This window comes from Diadema setosum, chromosome 20 (assembly GCF_964275005.1).
Source record: "Diadema setosum chromosome 20, eeDiaSeto1, whole genome shotgun sequence".
In the NCBI taxonomy this organism is placed as follows: domain Eukaryota; kingdom Metazoa; phylum Echinodermata; class Echinoidea; order Diadematoida; family Diadematidae; genus Diadema; species Diadema setosum.
This window is the reverse complement of record NC_092704.1, coordinates 34,374,587-34,398,325: the sequence shown is the minus strand read 5'-3', so window position 1 is coordinate 34,398,325 and position 23,739 is coordinate 34,374,587. Positions and strand designations below refer to the sequence as shown.

The following is a 23,739-nucleotide window of genomic DNA, read 5'->3' as shown; positions in this document are numbered from 1 at the left end:
TGTGTGTGTTTTTATTTTCAGTTACCGCTCGATGGCACACTACATACATTATTAATTAAAAGAAATGATACGAATATTTCAAAGACAAAACGCTTTCCTTAATTTCTCTGCCCATTTTTGTCTGTCGGCTTTCTCTCCCCTCGCCCCCCCCCCCGCATTCCCCTTCACTATCCCTCTCTTTGTTTTTGTCGGCAAATATTTCTTCTTCCTCCTCTCTCTCTCCCCCTCTCTATATCTCTCTTTATCTCACAAGCGTCACTCTTCACACACATCACCTTCTATGTAATATTCGATCTACCTCACTGACCTCATGGCTTGAAATTATCTTTAAATTTGTTTTTAAGTTAAATCCTTGTAAATTTTTATCACCGCAAGGTGGTATTATCGTCATAATTCATCGCGAGGTTAAAGATTTCTGTCTTCGTCATTCTGCGCGTCATTGAAGGCACTTAAGCTAAAGGTATGAAGAGTACGCGCCTAGTTTTGTTCTTGTTCTTAACCCAGCCCTCAAGTTTGGATGTTTGTCGTTGCCAACGTAAGATAAACAGGGAGGTCACCTTCCTGGCTAAAAGCACTCGGGAGTGTTAGGCGTCAACACTCCAAATAATGCCCGAGTACATAATTATCGCGATGATTTGGTGTGATTGCTGCAACTTGCACACTGCAATCTGATTATTGAACTACTATATCGACCTCGCAATCGCTTCAGTAGCATCTTCACATAAAAAGAAAATAATAATAAGGGGAAGGTTTTCATTGCGTGGGCGAGGCCACTCTCGAAACAGATTTTTCATTAACCCTTGTGGCCCCCTTGAATAATATGATAACGGAATGTGCCAGAGTATGGAAAATTGGTGCAATGTATGCCAAAGGAACGTAAATTATACATTGTCAGGTACTCAGGTACTCATTGTCAGGTTTGTTCTGTTTTGATGCAGTTGTTGTTGTTGCTGTTGTTGTTGCACTTGAAATAGCTTTCACTGCATCTTTCCAGTGGAGACCAACGTCCCTGATCATTGTCGTGCTGTTGCTCAGTGGTTGTCATCAGCTAGATTGCTACATGGAGCTACTATCTCTGTTAGTAGCTCCATGATTGCTATTAGCACTAAAAAACATATCAATGATGGATCTTTCATGAAAGGACAATGTGATTAAACAATAAATCACGACAGAAAATACTTGGTGATTAACCGCATTTCGACAGACTATTGATGAAAAAAAAAATCATACTTTCAACATCATCATGACCATGAAAATCTAATCTGTAACAAAATTTCTGAACGTAGCGTATTTTTGCGTTGCCATTTTTCCATTGTGTAGTCAACTCATGTCATTCCCAAATTGTTTTCTCGTATAACCTTCCCATTATTCAATGCAGCCGAAAAAAAAAAAAAAAAACTTCCAAAAGCAGGGAAAGGTAGGATGATTACAAATTACGATTTGTTGCTGGACATCAATTTCAGTTCATCAAACATAGCCTCTCGCCAACGCAGTCTGCGTACTAGTACTTTGTAAGTGGATCCCCATAACTCCTTCCCTCTTACTCTCTTAAGGAAAGAGTCAAGAAATCAATTAATCAACACAGTATGAAGCCGATTTAATATCACAGCCTACCCTCATGAATACTGACAGCAGAGAGGAAGACACTGCTGGTTCGAACGTAATTTCTCTTGCGTCGGGGCATGAAGATTTCCGATAATACTGGCAAAGCTATAGGGACGTGCTTTCCACGATGCGCTAATTATCGAACTAACTCGGCGTCTTTTCAGAAATCCCGTTATTACCAGTATTAGTACGAGGAGAGTTGAGGTACTACGTATCCTACGCGTTTGAATGGCACGGAGCAATAGTGACATGTCATCTTAGTCATTAACATATTTTGCGAACATTGATAACACTAATAGACTATTAGTTCCTCTGGGATATTGCGTGTCCGGAGACATATATTTTTAACTACGTGCCTGTAGCTTCTTAGTCAAACAATAATGAGAGGTAGGCCTATTTATGTCAATAACGTACGGTTATACGAAGAAACTAGAAGCACTTTATTTAAACTGATAATTAACTTTCACGTTAATGGAATGATGCCGGCAATTCTGATAGCTGACGGGTTCGCGATTGTCTCTTGACAAATGGCTGTTGACATACGTGCTCATTTCAGAGCCGAACATGTGACGTTTAGCACGACTCATGTATGTCATGATTGCTATCTACCCTGTCTCTCGGTCAAATATACCTTGCAGTGTGAGGCTCTAATTGGAACTATGGATCACGAGGCGGCAGGCGTAGTGCAATTTCTGTCACCGATCGACGAGTCTCATACTGTCATTAATGGCTAGAAACAGTATATGACATATTAACCTGTTGAAAACCCCGCTTAAAAAAAAATGTTAAAAAATTGTTTACATAGACATAATATATGTCGGACAATCAGTGTACTGCAGTGCACAAGGTGGGAGCGGTTAAAGATTATACAAACGCGACAAAGCAGTCTATGAGGCAGATACCGACAGCAGTTTTACACACTATGGATTAAAACTATTACTCGATCCCATGTCTGTGACGTAATATTCATGGTATAGTGCACTATACCATGAACATTACGTCACAGTACAGCGCACTTTTCTTCGACTGCCTTTGTCTTCAAAACTATCAACATCATAGCGATTTTATGTGTGGGCACCATGATGCCTATCAGACTATGATTACTAATCAATATTTCAGTAATGAAGGATGTGATACAAGATTGTTATGTAGACCTTTGTGACCATCAGCAGGGCTGGAAACAGGGAGGTGGGAAGACAGCTTGCAATACGTGGTACATGTAAAAGCCCCAATATGATACCCTGGCGCAATTCACCACTCGAGACTTTATTGTACCAAATTACATACACGTAAGAGTCCTTATACGCTCATTCCTTTATATCAGATGGAAAGTGTGTAGACTGTACTGGATCAACAGAAATGGCATCCGCAAGAACCATACTGAAAATTTAGTAAACCACTCTACCACGCTTCGATGATAGATGCTGCGTGCAAGTTTGTGTGTTTCAGAACATCATAAATACGGTCAAAAGCGCCGCGTAGGATTTCAAACCCTAAAACAGCATCATCGCTGAAATCAACCAAACAACCAGGCACGTGCATGCCCTGGGCTTGTGTATGCGTTATCCTGATTGCCATCGGGAATGATTATGTACCGAGATGAGAGTGACGTGTGGGTAACTAACGTTATTGTCTATTTTGCCTGAAAAGCGTTCGAAATGACATTTAAAGGCATAATTTACCATTTGCAGGAGAAACAAAAACCCAGTATTAGTGCTTCAAAATACATGTAGTTCTAAAAATAAATGTGAGTTAGGGATAGAAACAACCACTGTAAAATCTTGATTCCTTATAAGTGATGTTAAGTATTGTTAAATACACAAAATGTGAACAGTAGTTATAATAATAAAAAAAAAAAAATGTTTCCAGACTAAACCGTCTACAGCAACGGTTTAATGAGAAAAATAAAGATATCTCCTTATATTTTAGGCTTTATGACAAAAGTTTTATACGGTAGGATGTTTTGTGATACAAGAGACCTACACATATGCATCAAATGTGATATCTTGAACATTCTTTTTCAAATCACTGCTCCCAAAGGTTAAAAGGACCTCTAAAGGCTTCTGGCTTGTTTCTCTAAACACAAACGGACATAATTATCATCATAAAAGCTTAAATAGCATGATATCATGATTCACGTGTATGTATGTATAATAATGCACTACATGTATGTGTTTAAGTATGCAAGTATGTACGTAAGTGCGTTTTGTGTATGTATGTGTGTATGTACAATTTATACGTGAACGTGACTTTAGTCATTTTGACTGGAAATTAATATCCCAAACGGTTATTTCTTTTTCTTTCTACAAGACACATGAATCAAATAGCCCGGCAAATATTGCGTTAATGTGTATTTTTATTGTCCCATAAAAACATGGTTGATAATACTAATACAGCCTATTCACTACAACGAAATCAGCAGGCTTAATTTATACAGTAAGTGTTGCACACTCACAACAACAAAATTAAGAAGTAGAGGCTCAAGGCTTTCAGAAAATATAACTTTGTAAATATGACTTCAATAAAGATGATTTTGTATTATGTACATCTTGATTAACAATCATGGATCGAAAAATAAAATTGACGTCAAAGTGACACGAGTATACAGGACTCGTCTACATCCCTAATAGTTTGGTAATTATTGTACATGGCTTATCGTTTATACCAACGCAGCGGTAATTCCCTATAACCACTACTAGGAATAAAGACATTTTTAAGGGGTACACACGCTGTGGTTCTGCACCAAGCAGGCATTCTGCTCTAATATTCCATTGTAAGAACTGTACATGTTCAGTACATTGGAATGAAAAAAAAAATTCTCAAAATGAATACATGTACATACTTAACTAAAATGTAAAGCTAATGTTGTTGAACAATAAATATCATGCATGTTTTCGTACTATACGTTTGCAGGATGCGAAAAATGCAGCAATTTTCGTTTGCACTTTCACAGCCTCAATGGTCCGAATTTCTAAACATCGCCTAGATTTAGTCCATGGATTAACTACGTCATATGACGTCATTTAGACCACGGTCTGGTGTAAAATTTTGCGTTTCCCCAAAAGAAATTCTGATTTAGTCCATGGATTATCTAGTCTACCGTTTGGGAAATGCTCAGTGGCTTTGATTCAAACCATGGATTCGGACCAATACGTTTTCCTTGTTTCGTGATGAGATACACAAACATTAGTAAAAAAAAAAAAAAATGACGTGCACACAAGAGTGACGTTTAGTCGTTCCTCTGCCCATCATTTTCTACACCAAACCGTCCTCCGGCCAGTGATATCTGGCTTTCATTGGTTTCTCAACACCTGAATTATATGCTGGGCTTGATATTAGGGGTGGCTCGATGGCCAGGGGCCACTAGAAACTGATGTCGGACCACCAAATGTCTATTTTGGCTGCTCGATCGGGAGCCCAACTTAAATTGAACATTTGTCTTAGGTCACTAAAATTTCAAATTTAAGCGTTTAAGTAGCCTGAACGGGCCACCAGAGGTAATAAGTTAGGGTCGAGCTCTTATGTAGCCTATATTATGATATGCTTACACGTAAACATGGTAAATATGGTAAATATATCTTGGTAATCATTTTGGTGTACCTTTATTGACTAGATGAAATTCAGTTTGCATAACATAATCTGAATGCATAGATGATTGTAATGAGTTCATGTAACTGGTTTGCAAGTTATCAAGACGACACTCAGTCTTTCTGCAGTTTCAAGTTACGAACTGAAATAATGACAAACATTTTGTGGCGTCATCCCGAACCAAAGCTCGTTATTTCGAAGGTTCGTTGATCCGAAAATGAAAAGAAGGTCGTAATAACGAACCTTCGAAATTACAAACGTTACAGCTGTAGTTCGTTTTCGGATTGAAGAACCTTGGGAATAACGAACCTTCGTTCATTTTCGGCGGATTAACGAGCTTTCGGAATAAAGACCTATACGATAACGAACGGTAACAGATTTGTCGATAGATTATTCACTTTTCAGTTATTAACAAGAAAGTCACTGATTTCTTCGCAATATCACATGGTTCCAATATTCAACTTCTTGTAGGTTTTGGCTGAAAACAAATTACGCTGTCTCAACGAGAAATTTTACGAGGAACTAACGACACCATGCCGATGTGGTGATACCCGACATCTTCGTTCAATTTCAACTGGAAACGTAGCTTGGACTACGTTTTCTTGAGGATTCGCACTCTAATCCAAATGTTTTGACGAAGATCATTTGAGCCCAAGTTATTATCTGACTTTCTATGATAACTGAATGACGGAAAAGAGAGATTGTTTTTCTATGATATTATTTTTTGAAATTATGAAATGAATTTGATTTGTCACAATACATGTATCACTTTCTGCTTATATTTACCGATGACACGTCATTCTCTAAAGACGTTAACTAGTCTCTTGAAACCACAAATTGTGGTAATTTATGATGTTCATAGTGGGCATGTGCTAATATACTAATGACATTGAATGATGCACAGCACAGATTGGATCGGTGGGAGCTGGATGCGCGAGTTTAACGTTGGCGTGGGTTTTAGACTGTTCCAAAGTTTAACAAAAGCATCGTTCTCACCGATCCATAGAATAGGCCTGTGCATCATTCGCTACATAAAATGGGTTCGTAAATTCATGAAATTCAACTTTTTTCCCCATCGTGCGTCCGTTACACCAACAACACAATGCAACACTTGAGCCATGCGTTCGGATTTCATGGGTTCGTAAATTCATGAAATTCAACTTTTTTCCCCATTGTGCGTCCGTTACACCAACAACACTATGCAAGACTTGAGCCATGCGTTCGGATTTTTCCGGACGCATGGTTGTGTGTGAATCAGTAAAAGTCAACGCATGATGACTGATCAATCAGATTTCAGAAATTCTAAAGCCCATTTTTATAAAAGTTAATCATGCACAAGCGACAAAGACGCGAAATCCACATAGTCTTAAATCTCAGACTTCGTCGTTGTCAGGCACATCCGTGTTGTCCTCCTCGCCTTCCATCTGAGCGTAGCTGGCCGGAAACAGACCAATGCGACCATTCATCTCTCCCCTCCACCAGCCATCATGTCCCTTCTCAAGCACGTTTATCACATCGCCTGGGATTGAAGTTGACACAGAATTGTATTTAAGTTTTTGCTTTTGCACCTTAAGATGATAGATCAGGGTAATACAAAGAAGAAGGCACAAAAAGTGAATCAAAATTTGGGATAAACGGTAAGCACGTTATGGTGAAAAGAGGCGGTAGAAGAGAAACGCAGTATACTTAGAAATCCACGTCGGTCGACTCTTTGCTGGCTTTGTGATGCAGGGTCACATTAAAAAAAAAAAAATCATGGTTGGCGCCTTTTTGTTGGTGTTGTAATGTATAGGGTCACAAATATCCTTAATCCAATTTTCGTAGGATGATAATTGGGCAACGCCAAGATCATATCAAACTAAACACACAGAAATATTGTGGAAAGTGGAATAGAGATAAGACAGAAAACTCATTATCATTCACCTCAATATCTTCCTCTAAGGTGATTCATCTCAAGTCGTTGATTGTAATCACCCAATGTTGTAAATGAAATGACTGTGATCATGGTGATATATCCTGGAGCGATGGCCTTACCTTCCTTTATGTCCAGCTGATCCTTGTCTGTCGCCTGGAAATCGTAGATGGCGCTACACACTCCTAGGACCTTCTCGTTCCCTACTAATAGTCCCATGGGGGAAGATAAACACAAAAGAATTAAATCAAAAATTATATTTTACATAGTTATGAGTCTGCCTCATTCTTCTTTTTTTTTTTGTATCGGATTTCTTTCTTTCATTGCTCCTTGTTTTTTTTTTTTCTGTCATGTTCGTTTCCTGTTGAATTGTTATACCCGAAGATTATGGATTGGAGCCGATGGTAAATCATCACCAAAGCTTTGGCTACTTTGTGATACTGTAGTAGTCATACCTATTGAGCATAATTGGATGAGCATCGAAATATGCAAATTGGCCTGTTTTGAAAAAAAAAAAATCATGACATTTCGTATAATATTAATAACATAATTATCAAACTTCTATTCATACAGGCCTACTTTCGAATGTCGGTTTTAAAGGGGATGGCTAGTAACTGATCAGTGGGAATCAGTGGGAATGCTGGGGGATGATTGTTCCAATTCTTGTGGGATTCATTTAAGAGTACATTATATGTCTATTGTTGTGTGAAAATTATTTGCTGCAGAACGGTGTCATATTCAAGTAATGTGCAGTTTAATGCCCCTCCACTGTACAGGCATGCTAACCTGGAAACATTAAACTGCACATTACTTGAATATGAGACCATCTTAAAGCAAATAATTTTCACACAACAATAGGTAATAGATATGATGTACTCTTAAATGAATCCCACAAGGATTGAACAATCATCCCCCAGTATTCCCACTGATTCCCACTGATCAGTTACTAGCCATCCCCTTTAATCTACCATAACATAGCTCATCAGGTGCACAGGACTGTCTTTTGGAATAAAGTTACATAGCATACAGATCATCTCATGCAGGGGCGGATCCAGGGAGGACCGCAACCGGCGCACGCCCCCCCTTTATTTTTTGCGGAAACAAAAGAAATAAAAAGAAAAAAATGGGGGGAGGGGTGCGTGCGCCCCCCATTTAATTTTGTAAACACGCCCCCTCTTTACGGAATTCCTGGATCCGCCCCTGTCATGTACAGTACTTCAAAATTCTATTCACGTGGAAAGTGAATGTCATTGACCTCTTTATTACAACGCGTTGGTTCAGTTGAAATTTTTGATAAACTTGCAGGCTCAGAAGCTAACTCACTTGAAGATGCTGCGGAGGCAGCCGCGGCTTCTTCCACCGGCGAAGCTGCGACAGCTTGCTGAGAGCTCGGGGCCACGGGAGCAGCGGCAGCCTGCTGAGAGCTAGGGGCCACTGGAGCAGGGGCTTTCTCTGCCGCTACGGCTACAGCAGCAGCAGCAGCAGCAGGAGGTGGTGCCTTGACTACCGCAGCAGCAGCTACTGGAACAAAGACGAGGGATGGCATGCTTGAAATGCTGCGGACGTGACTGGGCTCCGGTGCGTTCGTCCGCGGGTAATGTAGAGTGCCAACTGTTGAGCCCTAGGTCCATAAAGACAAGTAATTAAAGATATAGATATAAAAGTGAGACAGACATATTTCCCCTAAATTTGATTGATTTACATTCATATATGTACTAGTTTCTTTCTTTGATATCTTAAAACGTGAAGATGTTCGCTTGAAATGAGGCTACATAACTGATTAGAATTTAAAAATGTGCGTACTATTTTATGTACGTTTATTGCTACTCATGTTGTACAAAGATAGGTCAATTCATGGTCATTCATTTGACTTGATACTGATATGGTCATAACGATAACCTTGGCATCACATATCATCGTAAATCAATGTTAGGAACTCCATAACGCAACAAACCGCTACTTTCAGGCGCTGTCGAAAACTCAGCAATATGAAAATATAACATCAGTAGAGTTTCCCTATAAATTAATTGATGTGAAGTCACTATCAATTCATGTGTTCACTGAGGCGGAACAATAATTTGTTTGTTTGTTTCTTCATTTTCCATTTGAGAAGATGCCTGGAAAGCCCATATTCAGCTATGCTAAGCTGGTCTTTCGTGAGGTCCAGTTGGATGTGAGGCGGGACCACTTCAGCGGATTAAACACCCTGCTCTTTGCGATGAATGAATGAAGCGGGATCTTTTACGCGTATGAGTTTTGACTCTCTCACTCACGGGACCTCCATTTTATGTCCTATCAGAGGACTGATGTACCATGTTATAGTTACTGATGTACCATGAAGCACTCGCTCAATTTTGCTCCTCGGTTCTTCGGTTCTGCTAATAAAAAAGGGGGGTAATAGGGATCCAAATCAGTGTAAAGTCAGTCTGAAAGGGGTTTTCAAACTCACCTGCTTGTCCCTGTTCACACGGATGTACTCGGACAGTCCACACACCGGTCTTGTCTGTCCGTCCATCTCTGCCAGGGAACTGAGAATCTTGAATTTGGATGCTGTCAGCATGTTGATGGAGTCATTTGTCTGTTTAATTTGAACGGAGATAGAGAGACAGACAGATAGGTAGATAGATAGGTAGATAGATAGATAGATAGATAGATAGATAGATAGATAGATAGATAGATAGATAGAAAGAAAGAGAGAGAGATGGAAGTGGTTATGGCCACGAGTATCATAACAGATTCAAATCAGAATGATTTTTCTTTCTTATGTACCAATGATGCAGATATTGAGCTAGTGTCTGAAAATTGTCATTGGTTTACAATAATTCAGTATACACGCTCCTTTGAATTCTCCAAGTGCATGGAGAGACAGAAAGTCAAAATTTAAAACTAAGCTTAAATAAAGGGAATTACAATTCGACGACGACGACGATGACAACAACAACAAAACAAGAACAACAACAAATATATCATATACCACGTTTTATTGCACTAGACAATTTGGAGCGTGGCAGGGTTTTGTTCTTTGGTTGTTTTTGTTTTTGCTTTTTGCTTTGACACCATTTACTAAAATGTGAAAATGCACCAAGAGAAAAACTTGTTATTTGAGCAAAGTAAAATAATGCTGAGCATATGTCAGGTCTTTGCATGTCAAGGGAAAGTGCTCTCTTGATCGTCAAATCTGAATTAATGACGTATATCCGTTTTATGGAAATAGATTCAATTCAGTAAATTCATAGATAGATGGAGTATCAAAATGCAATGAACTTCGGGGTGGTTGATTTGTAATCATAAAGTAATAACCTAAGGTATTTAATGAGGCAGCAAATTTGCGTTGCGTGTGGAGCTTGGAATAATTCAATAACTTCATAATTACAATTTTAGAACTACAATTTCCGATTACTACAATTTTCACAACAACAAATTAGCTAGAGGAGTTTGTTACTAAGTTTGTCAACTTGCCTTAGGCTAAATTTATTTCAACAACATTGTTTCTAATCTGTTTGACTCTCTTGTAAGTCACTCTCTCAGGTCACATTTCCGCCTTTATTCTTTTCAACATTAAGACAGCAAAATCTTGCGAACTAAAATTGAGCATGACCTTTTTTTTTCTATCAAAAAACATTTGGATGACATTTAAGACCATGATGGTCATTGAACACTGCTACTTAGCGTACTTACGTGCATGGATTGAAGTCTGCTGTCTGGCTTGGGGCTATCCTTTGGCGCCTTTGTGCTGCTCTTGCGGTTAGGTGCGCTCTCTGCAATTGAGAATGTGGGTACATAAGTTTGCTTTGAATTCCTCAATGCTATTATGCTTTTTGAGTGATACATGGGATATTACTTGTCAAGTGTTTCTGAAAAAAAAATACTCGATAACCTAGCGTTTTATTAAGCGGTAGTGAAAAAAAAAGCTTAGCTGTAATTATTTGAAGAGTTTGTTCGCAAAAACCGATAAGTCCATTTTTGAAGATTTTGAAGTACGGTCTTTGTCATAAAGTACAAAATAATGCCTTTTAAATGATATATTGGTTAGTACATATAAAGGTACATTTTTAAAGTTATGGTCAAAAGAAGCGAACATTTCTTTATTATTCTCTTTATTTTTCTTGACCTTTAATGGCAAATACCTCCATTTGGCAAATATGGACTTATCGGTTTTTGCGAACAAACTCTTCATTTGTTTATTTAGATATTGATTATACATATTCATTAAGTATCTATTTTTGTATTTACTCGTTTATTTTTTTTTACTTCAATCAATTAACATTTTGTTTATTTCTTTATCTATCTATCTATCTAGTCATTCATTTATTCATTACTTCACAGAATTTATTTGAGAATTTGAGAAGTACCAAGAATATCATACGGCACTAGATGACTCTTGCCAAGTCTCACATAATGATTACAGAGAGATTTCAATAAGAAATTTATAACCTTCCGTCTTTAAACATCGTAACGATTTGATTATGCAGAGTCGCTGAGACGATCAATCAAAGTGCAGTAATCTGCTAAAAATGTACCTTGCCCTTTGCCGACTCTGGCCATTTCAGCATCGATCATCTTGATCTTTCTCGCTACGTATGCCTTGCGTTGCTCCATGCTCATTCCATTATTTTGTTCTTCCTCCTGCAGGATGAGAAAACATCTTGTGAATTGGCAGAGTAGTGCAAAAGATATATAAGAGCACACACACATACACACACACACACACACACACACAGTATACACACTCCCAACTCTTCATTAATATGCCTACTCGAAGATATTAGGCCAAGTATCAACGCAGGCCTTCATGGATGCTGAAGTACACGTCTAAAATGATAAATTGGTAAGTTAAATCGAGAAATTAACCTTCTGCGGGCAATATTCACTTTTTTGTGACTTGTTAGCACTATTCTCTTATAAGGTGATGCGTTATTTCATAAAAATCACCATAGCAACGACACTCTGATAATAACAGCATACATGATGATTATGCTTATTACACGCTCAATTTATCCGTATTTTCTCTTTTTTTATAACGTACATAAACTTGAAGAAGATACAGTGATATCAGTTTTGTACAGGTTAATACACATGAAGCCTTTTCTTAAGCTCAAGACACCATGCTAGTTGACTCCTCTTAAGATAAGCTGATTGAAAATACGTATACTCGTATCAAACTTTTTATAAAAGATATAAAAAAAATAAAAAAGAATCAAGTTTTTAATAGAGAGGCGAGGACAGACCTATTGATCACTCACATAGGAATCTAGGAGCATCTGGTAGGTAGGCTGTGGAATCTTGCCCTTCGCCTTAGCGATGGCAGTGACGTCAGCACTGGGCACTACTGCCGACAAAGCGCGGTTGATGCTCTCACAGCACTGTGTGAAACAACAACATAAACACAAAACAAGAAACAAAAACAAAACATCCCAATATGAGACTCATATCATGTAATTTGTAGGCAGTTTAATGAACTTCGCGTTATATTCATGTTTATATGTAACAAGGAAGAAAGATAAAAAATTGTGATTCGTGAGACAAGAATATATGGACGGGTCAACATTAATCGGAGCAAGGAATGTAATAGTATGGTATTAAAGGGATTTGATAGAGAATGGTTTGAACAATTCGAAAAACACTTCACCACTTTGGCAGAACGAGACCGTTTTAACTCCAAAAATTTACAGATACTCATCGTCACCAATATCGCACCATCACAAATGATATTTGGAGAAGAATTCATTGAGATTGAATGCAGCATGAACAAAAAGGAAGCCTCTTTAAAATATGCAGTGATTTTACCGTCTGAATCTTTGGTGTCATGTCCCATATGACTTGAGAGTATTTGCCCAAGAGCGACTTCTGTTGATTGATGCGTTCGATTTCAAGCTTTTGGACGGTAGAGGACGCCCCGACGACAGCCAGCTCGTGGTCTTGGCGCGCTTTTTCAGTCATCATCAGCTGCCTGATGTATTCTGTTTCTGTCTTGACGACAGTCTCGTCTGCCTTTTCGCTCTTCGATTTCAGCTAAAAGATATGAATGGAACATGAATTCAATTCAATAACAGTTGATTCATCATCCATGTATATCAAAAATAGCAAAACAAATGGCTGTCACCGCGATTTATAATCATTCAATTAATGTTAATCTTACTTGGATGTGGGGATACTCTATTAAGAGTTGATAACCCTTTCGAGCTTGGAGGGGAAATTTTAATCAATGCATTTGCCTGAAATTATAATGATAATGATACAATAATATAATAGTAACAACAACAACAATAATAATAATAATGATAGTAATAATAACAGCTAAACATTGGGACGTAATGCAAAAGCATGGAAGCAGGGGAAGAGGAACGCTGGGATTATGGACAAAACTTATGAAATTGTTTCAGAAACGACATAAAACATTCCTATGAATGCATATCCAGACAAGAAACTGGAAATGCTAAATGTCCTTTTTTTATCATGTACATTGGAGTTCAAGCATGCGCAGACTGTATAAAATGAAACAAGCAAACGAACATACATCACCTCTTAAGCATCTAATTGAATCCCCCACACACCCACACCCACCCCTCCCCCCGAGTTAAAAAAAAAAAAAAATGGAGGGATACCATATGCCTTCCTCCACCAGTACACATACCTTGGCAACCTCCTTTTCCGACAGTGGCTTTCCCTTGGCGTTGTTGGGACTGCTGGCCTGATTGAAGAGGTTCTGAGATTCCTTTGACTTTGCATATACGGCCTTTTTCTTCTGCATAGGTATCGAGAGAAATGTTAATTCCATTTTTAACCCTTTCTGTATCAGTGACCTTTTGGACAGTGTGTAACATGCATAAGGTTTGGTTGGCAAAGCACAAAAGGGGTTAAATTACTCACGAAGCAGATACAGTGGACTCCCGTTAAAACGATGTCCTCGAGACCGGCCGTTTTCTTTCGTTATATGGAAATTTTGTTATAACCGAACAAATAAACAATAAAAAACATAGAGCAGATAATGCTGAGGTCTGAAATTTTATTTCGTTGTAACCGAAATTTCGTTATAACCGTGTTCGTTACAACGGGAGTGGACTGTAGTAGTTATTCTCTTAGCAGGGATATTATGTCACTTTGCTAGAGCATGAAGATGCTCATACAAAGGTACATTTGATTATAATAAATCATGTTGTCTATAGGCCTGCAAATATCAGCTTCCGAAGCTGCGAAGATGGTATTTCTTATTTAGTAATGTTCGTTATTCCCGAGGCTCGTTAATCCGAAAATTGAAAAAAAAAAGGTTCGTTTTCCGAAAGTTCGTTATTCCGAAACACACACGTTTCCTACACCTAGATGTTCGCAATCCGAAAATGAAAAAAAAAAAAAAAAAAAAAAGGTTCGTCATTCCGTAGATTCATTATTCCGAAAACGAAAAGAAAGTGAGTCCTAATGAACCTTCGGAATTACAAATCATATTTCGTCTTCGGATCAACGCACCTTCGGAATGACGAACTGTAACAATTCTTGTTCTCATGAACTCAAACCTGTAGAAGAAGAAGAAGAAGAAGAAGAAGAAGAAGAAGAAGAAAAAGGTGAGTCCTAATCAAGAAGAAGAAGAAGAAGAAAAAAAAAGGTGAGTCCTAATCATGCTAATGAACCTTCGGAATTACGAATCTTATTTCGTCTTCGGATCAACGAACCTTCGGAATGAGGAACTGTAACCATTCTTATTCTCATGGATTCAAACCTGTAGAAGAAGAAGAAAAAGAAGAAGAAGGAGAAGAAGATGATGATGATGATGATGATGAAGAAGAAGAAAAAACAACAACAAAACAACAACAACAAAAGTAACAGCAAAATCAACCACAAAGCAAAATGAAAACGAAAAAGACTTGCCTTCATGAGTTCTGCTCGTGAATCGTTCATTGTCTTGACAGCCTTTTCCACCGGAGATTCGAACTAAGAAACGGACAATAGGATCGAAAACACAAAATAATCATATTAGTGTTATCAATAAGTAGAGAAAAGTTCCAACTTGCCGAATATCCTCTTACAGTTGAATCCAATTAATGGACAAAAAACTGGAAGTTTCTCCATTCTTCGAGTGCCTATTTTCTAACATAAATGCAACACTGTATATCTGACTGCCTTCCCACTAAATTCATATCCAACACCATGACGTGCTACATACAGGTTGGACCTGTCGAGCTTGTATGTAATGATATCATAATACATGATGATGATGATGATGATAATAATAATAATAATAATAATAATAATAATAATAATAATGACACTTTACAATATTTATATAGCGCATTATCACATTTAATGTCTCTAAGCGCTGTCACATGGACTGTTTATCAGTAAGATAATTGTGTTGTGTGCTCATAGAATTTCCATGGCAACAGGGCGAATTCAGTCCTGACTAGAACTGCCTTTCAGACACTTTGCATTTCAGCAAAAATAATGATGGCACACCCAATGTACTTACCAATTTGTAACTCTTTGCCTGCTGTTCGGCCATCTTTTTCAACGGTTTCTGAAGGTCCCTCATTATGGTTTCAGCTACAGTTCTTTCAAGAAAATTCAAAAGATGAAATGATGCTGGTAGATTTTGTCGGAAAAGAGCTATTAGAGTTTACATTTGTTTGTTTATATGATCTTATTTCTACATTTCTTTCTCGTATTTAAATGGAACACACAGTCAATCAAACAGAGCTATTGAGTAATATATAAATCTAACAGTGGAAATACTTGGAAAAAAGTTAAATGATTGACCCAGACGTACTGCATTATTTCATGATAGTGCAAATTGAAGACCAGCAGGTGTCACTTTGTGCATAGTGAATGTAAGACTTACATATACCTGCGGTTCAGGGGACAGACTAAGTAAATCAAAATATAACAGAAATGCAGAACTTCATTAACATGAGAAAACGCTTTATAATGGCCTCAGAAATACTATGTGTCAACAAACTCGACTTAGATGACAGCTATCTATCTAAACATGATAATTATTATAGTGTTGCACATTTTGTGCTTTCGTCTTCCATATTAAAATGTTTTAAGAGTAACCTGCTCACGTGCAACTGGAGTTTTCTTTTAAGCAGATATTAATCTGTTATGAGCAAGATGAAGTTCACAGCAATGGATGAGAAGTTAATACATGTAGATATAACAGCATTCGTATCACCAAGAATTAAACGGAGAAAGACAGTTTAAAAAATGTAGAACCAATTAAAATTATTTCCATGGTGATTGTCGCTTCTTTTTCTTTACTAACTTTTCAGGAAATAGACTCACTTGTGTATGGTTGCCTCTGCATCGAATTGTCCACACAACACACTCCATGCAGCAGATAAGGTTCTGGGTGAAAGATTTTGAGAATTTATATGAATATATTTACTCACGGATGTTTGTTTTTCAATTATGTCAAATACTTTATATCATATGCATTCGGTTACATTTTTGTACCAAAGGTTTGTCATTCCGAAGGCTCATTTTCGGATTAACGAACCTTATTCCGAACCTTCGGAAAAAACGGACGTCACCCTAACAATATATGAGAGATATAAATCGGATTTCGTTTGTCTTTTTTTTTTTACACATGCAACAAAATCATGTGTTTCAAAACAAATGATTTATGATGCTATGTTTATCTATGGAGGATTATGCTCTCTCGCTACATTTAATTTTCAAGTCATATTAAAATGTACAAGTAAGTTTAGCTCAGACAAAAAAAAAATCAAATTACTTTGTGGTAAACTTCAGGGGAAAATGTCACAGACGAGCTGTTTGCCCTTCTGTTAAAAAAAAAAATACTGATATGTTTAGAGGGAAACCCTTTGGTATCAAGAACAGCTTTTGCAGGAAGACCGTACCCTGAGTTGGTTCTGGTAATCTTGTTGGCTTTCACGCTGAGTTTGGTGAGCAGTTTGGAGTAATTCATCTCCACTTCAGCTCTGTGAGAAACAAACAAAATACAATGATAAGTAAAAACCAGACATACGGACACAATTGCAGCATATAGCTGATATTCGGTAAAGAAATGACTTTTTACCGAAATGTCTCCTTACTGATTATCAGCATAAAGCTGATATTCGATTTTTAAAAAAAATACATAGTTACTTGTGCCAAGCAAAGGAAATATAAAAATATATCGTTTCTAAGAATACGGAGTCGAAATATTTTTGCCCATTCAGGTAGTTCCTTTTTCCAGAGTGTAATGCAAAGGGAATATAAAAATAAAGCATGTTTAAGATTACTGACAGAAATACGTGTCATGTATTATCAATTTGTTAAAGTTGAGGTGTAGATACACTGAAAATAAATCTCAGTAGGAAGAAGGATTCAAAAGATGTAACAACCAAAAAAAAAAAAAAATGTCATGTGTAATGTTCTCTGAGTTCACACCATGTTTGGCATCATACACAGCGCTCTCTTGATCAAGATGAAAATGCATTCTAGATTAGGAAGTTTACCCAGGTCAAAAATTTAATTTGTTGCTTGAGAAATTTGGAAAATAGCACTTTCTCATTTGATTTGATTTTGATTTGATTTCAGGTTTTTTTTTTTTTTTTATTGACCTCTCTATTCTTTCTTCCTTTTTTTTCAACTGAAGCATGACTTTTTATTATTATTATTTTTTTGCCAGTATGCGGTCTTATGTTTATTGATACCATTTATTAATTGCAAAGGCAAATGTTCTTTGTTTATGATGTAAAACCTGATTTATCTTGTGTTTTGTTTTTGTTGAAAAAGAAAAAAAGAAGAATGAAAATAAATGAATTGAATTGAATTGAATTGACCTTTGATATTTTTGCGCCAGAATTTGTTATACGTTATTTTATAGAACACAATAATAAAATCTAACTGATCAATATTCTAAATGTACAAAAATAATGTCTTGTACCAAGATACATTTTCAACTTCATGTTTCTTCAGAAAAGTATCGATTTCTTCAAACGCAAATGATACCAGTTCCTTTCCAGCACAGGATGCACTAGTTTTGATGTACGTGCATACGCGTTGGTAATATGAAATGTGTGTTTATACCACACACAGAAGATATCTATCTAAATTACCAGCACAGACTTAAACAAAAGTCAATAGTGTTTACAGATAATTAAGTAGAGAAAAAAGGGCGGTCCATAAAGTGATACTGTTTACACGTGTCAAGCTAGATTCTGTACGATGCAAGCTGCCAATGTCTCGAACTAAGGCAGTGACAAGGACTGCCGATCTATCAGTCCTACAGAATTAGAGTCAGTTAAACGCACCAAAGGTGTAGTGATGTCGTGAAAGAGACTAAAAGAAATGAGTCGAAAGGTCGGCTCTGGCTTTGCTTAAGATAATGGGTATCAAAAACAAACATCCAACATTCACTGCAGGTTAAGTACGTTTGCAAATGACTTCACGATGTGTCGTTATTGGCTTAGAGCCCTATTGCGTTGCAGAGTTGAAATAGAGTCTTATATGCATACTGTTGTGTGAATAAAATTGTGCACTTTTAATCAGGTTCAGTTTAAAAGACAATCCTCGTTCAATGGATCATATAGATTCGGTTGAGACCTAACTTCAGGTTTGTAACATTTTTTTTTCGGGGGGGGGGGGGGTAATGGAAAACCTCTCATGAAATATGAAAGAGCATGTAATTCCGAGAGGGATTCAATGTTTATTTGATGAAAATTGGTTTTGAAATGGCTGAGATATCCAAAACAGCGAAATTCTGATAATAGGTGGGACCCACCTTTTATTAAGATTGCTTTGTTTTACTTTGTTTTTGGATGTCTCAGCCATTCCAAAACCAATTTTCATCCAAAAAAAAAAACAACTTTGAATTCCTCTTATAATGATATGCTCTATAGTAATTCATAAGTGGTTTTCTGATATCTCACAAAAAGTTAAAAGCCCAATCCTCGTCTCCACCAATACTATACCAGCCCTTTAATGTTTAACGTAATAACTATGATTCAGACATCGACATTTTTGAATCGATATTAATATATGAATACTTTGCCACCATTCTCGAGCAATTTCGTACAGTTTTGGAGTCTCTGCAATTCAGTTTTTTATTACTATTTTGAGCTCAATATGTACAATTGCTCTTGTATAGTACACTATTCCATCTCCAATTTAAGCAGAGTTTTCTCTGTTGTGGTCACGATGAAGGGTTAATACATCCCAAAACATATCACATAGATGAATCCAGAGAATTATAATGTTTGGATTGATCAAGCAAAAGCTTGATTTTATTGACGACATAAAGGAAAGTAGAAATTGTTACTTCAATTGTCCTGTCTTGCGTCAAAGCACTGAGCAGCAATGCAGAAGACGTATGCATGCATGTCCAGCTACTGTCCGTAATACGCAAATTGAAGTATGTATATTGCATATTGTGTTTCATTCATTGGGTTCAAGTTCAAGTTCAAATCTATTTCGTTTTATCCCGTCGGTCTTAAAGTTTTGAGTGATTCTCAACATAATCTTCGATCATAGTGTTATGGCATTAAAACTGTATCCTACTTATGTTGTCTGTCACTATATCCTCAAATTTATTCGTTGATCAATGATTACAACCCGCATAAAGGCTCTGTCTAAACAAGTCGGATGTGAGTCTGGAACTAAGTTTCCTCTAATTACAGTTAATCAATAACGATATTAAACGACCTTTCGTCCCGAAGACGCCAAACACGCCCAACTAATTCTGATTCCGTATGGACACTCACGTGCAAGCCCTGGCATTCTATAAAATTCATTTCATCTTAGTGTGTTTGTAGAATGCCGTCTCCACCTTTTAAATTATGTTCAATTTGTATAATCAGTCACAACAGTTAATCCTTATCACACTAAATGTTTGATGTCAATTTCTTAAAGAACAGTGATTTTTAAGAATTAAAGAAATTGAAAATTTCAGCTTAGATTTAAGGAAAAAAATATTCAAAACAAAGATAATATCAGTATTTTCCGCTATATGACTTGAGATTTAATACGAGTAGATGAGGGGACAAGAGAAGCAATTGTAGTCCTCATACTAAAACATTTGTTGAATGTTGGACCAATTTTACTTACATCGTTTGTACATTGATAAGACTTATCAAACATTGCTTGCTCTCGCAGGAACATGTCTATAGAATTAAGCAGAACTATAAGTAAGATAAAGCAAATCTCAAACTATGCAATACTATCCATATGCCATATAGGAGTATATAGACGCCACATTTGATGCAGTTTGCTAAAGAAAAAACACACAGATGTCAGACAGCATGCCAGATATATAAAATCATCAGAGGTAAATGTGTCAAAGACACAAATGCCAGAGCCGAGAATGTCACTTATTAATCTAAGTCTCAGTGAATAAGCAAATTTATTTGTGGTACGTGGTAGCGATCGTTCAATACAACGTTAAGAGTTTTATTCAGTTTGTTTGTTTGTTTGGTTTTATTTCTGCATTTTTCATGAGAGAATACACAGTGCAAACATAACTTACAAATCTATTATCAACGATGATAATCAACACCAGATTAAAGTTTTTAATGTCTTTAAGTGTCTCATATCAATGGATGATGCCTTTGTTAAGGTCGGGGTTCGGTAAAAAAAGTAGAAAATAAAATAAAAATAAAAAGTATGTCAGTTTTAATCGTTCTGTTGTTTGGAATTCTTTATCAAATGACATACGGTGTCACAGGAATTTAAAGATGTTCAAAAAATCTCTTAAAAACATTTTCTTGTGAAATACTGAACCTTACTGTTTTTGTCTGCATAATTTCATATGATTGTTACATTTCTATGTTTTTTATTGTTGATGATGTCTGAAATTGTAAAACACTCGATGTGTCTCTATAAGCACTCGTACACATCTGAGAGAACTTATTTCATACAAGGCCTCTAGGCTTTTCTCTAGTTCTCTTTTTCATTTCCATATACTGCTTGATATGACAAATATGCAAACTCTAATTATGTTTGTTTGAAAAATGTGATTTATTTTTTTTTGTTTTTGTTTTGTAACCATTGATCTTTTATTGGAATGAATAAACGAAACGAGGGTTGTGTTGCAACATAAGGAAAATACCACGAGATTTTTCCCCAGTTTAGGTGCACACACAGAATTATTCCAAGAAGAGATATTGGAAAATACGTTATCACGTGGGATGAATTATAAGGGATGGTAGATGGCTAGAAGGGATTATCGGGTGTATACATTACGAGCTAGACATCCACGAGTTATACAGTCCATTAGCCCAAGGCCAACGAGCTCGACATTTAAGTAAAATTGGCCTACGAGCTATACGTCCACGAGCTAGACCATGGGCAAATAAGGCCCCCACGTGATCATGATGAGTTCGAAACTAGGCACAAAGGCCCTGGAACTCGACATTAGAGTATCGAGTGGACCTTTCTTCCCCAGCGTCGTGCTCGTGGGGCTTATTCTGCCAAGTGTCGAGCTTGTGGGCCTTATTTGCCTTTTGTTTAGCTGTTGTGTCTGTTTTACTTGGTGTCTAGCTCGTGGGCTGTATGACTCTATATAGGGAGTATGACTCATGGACCCTTTCCCCCCATGTTTAGCTCGTGACCCCGGAATTGTAGGAAAAATTGTTCCGGAACTATTCGACATTTCAATTTAAAGGCGTGGATTTCTTTCACCTTTCTTCCAGAACAAGGGCTAACTCCTTCGTGAACTCCGTGCTCTCCCGGATGTGTTTCCTCAACTCCTCGTATCCGGCTGCATCCTGGGAATGAAAGTATAAAACAGATAACGATGAAGCCAATGATGTGTAATGGTTTATGGTTAGATTAGGACTAGTATAGGATTGGCACTACGACGAATGGAACAAATGTAGGGAATCTGATGGTGATACAAAATGACAATCCGAGATGCTGTCTAGCGAATTTGGGGGAACAGTCGATGGAATGTATGATTTGTTCCTTTTTCCTTCCTACCCATATTTACGGAAAATGCCGGACCAAAATCAAGAGAACTATTTCTCTCGCTTTGGATACCTCATTCCCACGTTTCTTTCAAACTGTGTGCACTACAGAGCATAATTATTATGTTACGCTACTCTCTAATCATTTTCTTCTGTCGTTTCAAAGCGTATAAATGTATTCATTCCCTAATATGGTCCAAACTTGTGTAAAACTATACGTGAATTGTGTGAATGACTATCTACCCTGCACACAGTTAATAGGCATATGAGAACGCCGATACACCCATGGTATAGCGTTGGAGGCGTGGTCACCATCTTGGATTAATGGTAAGAAATACTGTGATCTAACAATATGTGAATAAATATAGCTGGTGGTAACGACGAATAAGTTCTGATGAGCTCAAGAGTGTCATTAAGATGTTTGTATGATGGGGACGGAAGACAACAAGACAAATTGTTTGTGAGGGGAAGAGGAAATAAGAGCAATCGTAGAGAGCAAATAGACAAATGCTTGACTGTAGAATATGTTTTTCTCTGGATGGACCTTTATAGGTCATAATTCCGGGTTTATTGACATAATTGAGCTCATGAATAAACGGGCGTATATTTGTCTTCTTTGATTTTTTTTTTCTTGCCTTGTTGTTTGCAAAGTAGATATCTGCATAGATCTTCTATATTTCATTTTCAATAGTAACATTCTAAGTTTATTCCCGCAGACGGTAACTTTACATAGGCCTACAGCAAACACATTACATTAGAATTTGTAAAAACAGAAGGTCTTATACTGTTCCGAAATTTTAAAACATGTGACTATACAGATGGAAATATGATAACACCGTTATTGTGCTAACAGCTACAGCCATGATAGGGCACTGAAACCAGTGAAACGGTTGAAAGTGGAGAAAATCATGTTTCTTAGAACTTACCACAAACGCCGTAGTGAAGTCGGCCTCTGCCATGGTGACAAGACGCAACGATTAACAAAGTAGTCCTGGAATAAATAATTGTTACCGGTACAAGTTCTAAGACCAGTACTGGGCCTTTTCACTTGCAGTTCCTGTTCCACTGCAGCTGCGTGTAGTTTCTTAAAACCCTATAATGCAGGTAGGTCCCTGGCGTGTATGGACACCATGCGTGTTTGCGCTGCAGCTGACGGAAAATGCGTAAAGATAATGATGATTACGTCACGTTCCAAGATCCATTGGGATGCTTGCTTCTTGCGACATGTCTCGGTCCACATTCGAGGCACCTGTGTGTGCTAATTACACTACACTGCCTTTTATACCCGAGGCCAATATAGCCATTATCTGTTCTCCTAGTGCACACCATCAAACACACGACCAACTCACGTAATAGACTACAGTATTGTATGTGACCTGTCTTTCTTTACTGAACTCTTGCAGAAGGGATGGACTTTACCCAATGCGAAGAGCCAACCCTTTACAGGCTTGGTATGATTAATGATGTTATCTCGGAAATCTTGGACCACTGCGTACAGGCACGCCCATATGAGGCGATATCGTGCGATGTGGACTCGCCCGACTCCGGCGGCGACGCTGATGTAGTTAGTAGTCATCTCGCTTGGCAAGCTTTGCACTCCATTTTAAATAGACTCTGATAAACGGACTAAAGTGAATAATCTTATATGCGATGACGGGGTGATGTCACCTCCTCACGAAATGAATCTGTATCTTTTAAAGAAATTAGACAGAGTAATTTAACTCCTAATAACGATAG

General features: G+C 37.4%; 1 protein-coding gene across 1 annotated transcript; it reads right to left on the bottom strand.

Moving 5' to 3' along the window:
• Positions 1–6,508: 6,508 nt before the first annotated feature.
• LOC140243897 (nostrin-like) lies at positions 6,509–23,114 on the bottom strand. The gene is made up of 15 exons (XM_072323567.1): positions 22,929–23,114; positions 21,719–21,804; positions 16,957–17,037; positions 16,379–16,441; positions 15,567–15,648; positions 14,969–15,031; positions 13,740–13,850; positions 12,893–13,117; positions 12,349–12,468; positions 11,626–11,731; positions 10,784–10,863; positions 9,555–9,683; positions 8,429–8,726; positions 7,228–7,311; positions 6,509–6,712 (listed from the first exon to the last, which is right to left on the bottom strand). Exons 1-15 carry the CDS (start codon positions 22,959–22,961, stop codon positions 6,567–6,569), a joined length of 1,707 nt encoding a protein of 568 aa, XP_072179668.1. The 5' UTR covers positions 22,962–23,114; the 3' UTR covers positions 6,509–6,566.
• Positions 23,115–23,739: the final 625 nt, after the last annotated feature.

What these genes read in the sequence shown, in the direction of transcription:
- LOC140243897 (XM_072323567.1), bottom strand. Translation starts at nt 22,961, where the DNA reads ATGGCAGAGGCCGACTTCACTACGGCGTTTGTG. An exon ending in AGGCAAAGAGTTACAAATTG is followed by an intron (nt 15,032 to 15,566) that starts GTAAGTACATTG and finishes TCCGTTTCTTAG; the next exon opens with TTCGAATCTCCGGTGGAAAA. An exon ending in CGGAAAAGGAGGTTGCCAAG is followed by an intron (nt 13,118 to 13,739) that starts GTATGTGTACTG and finishes CATATCTTTTAG; the next exon opens with CTGAAATCGAAGAGCGAAAA.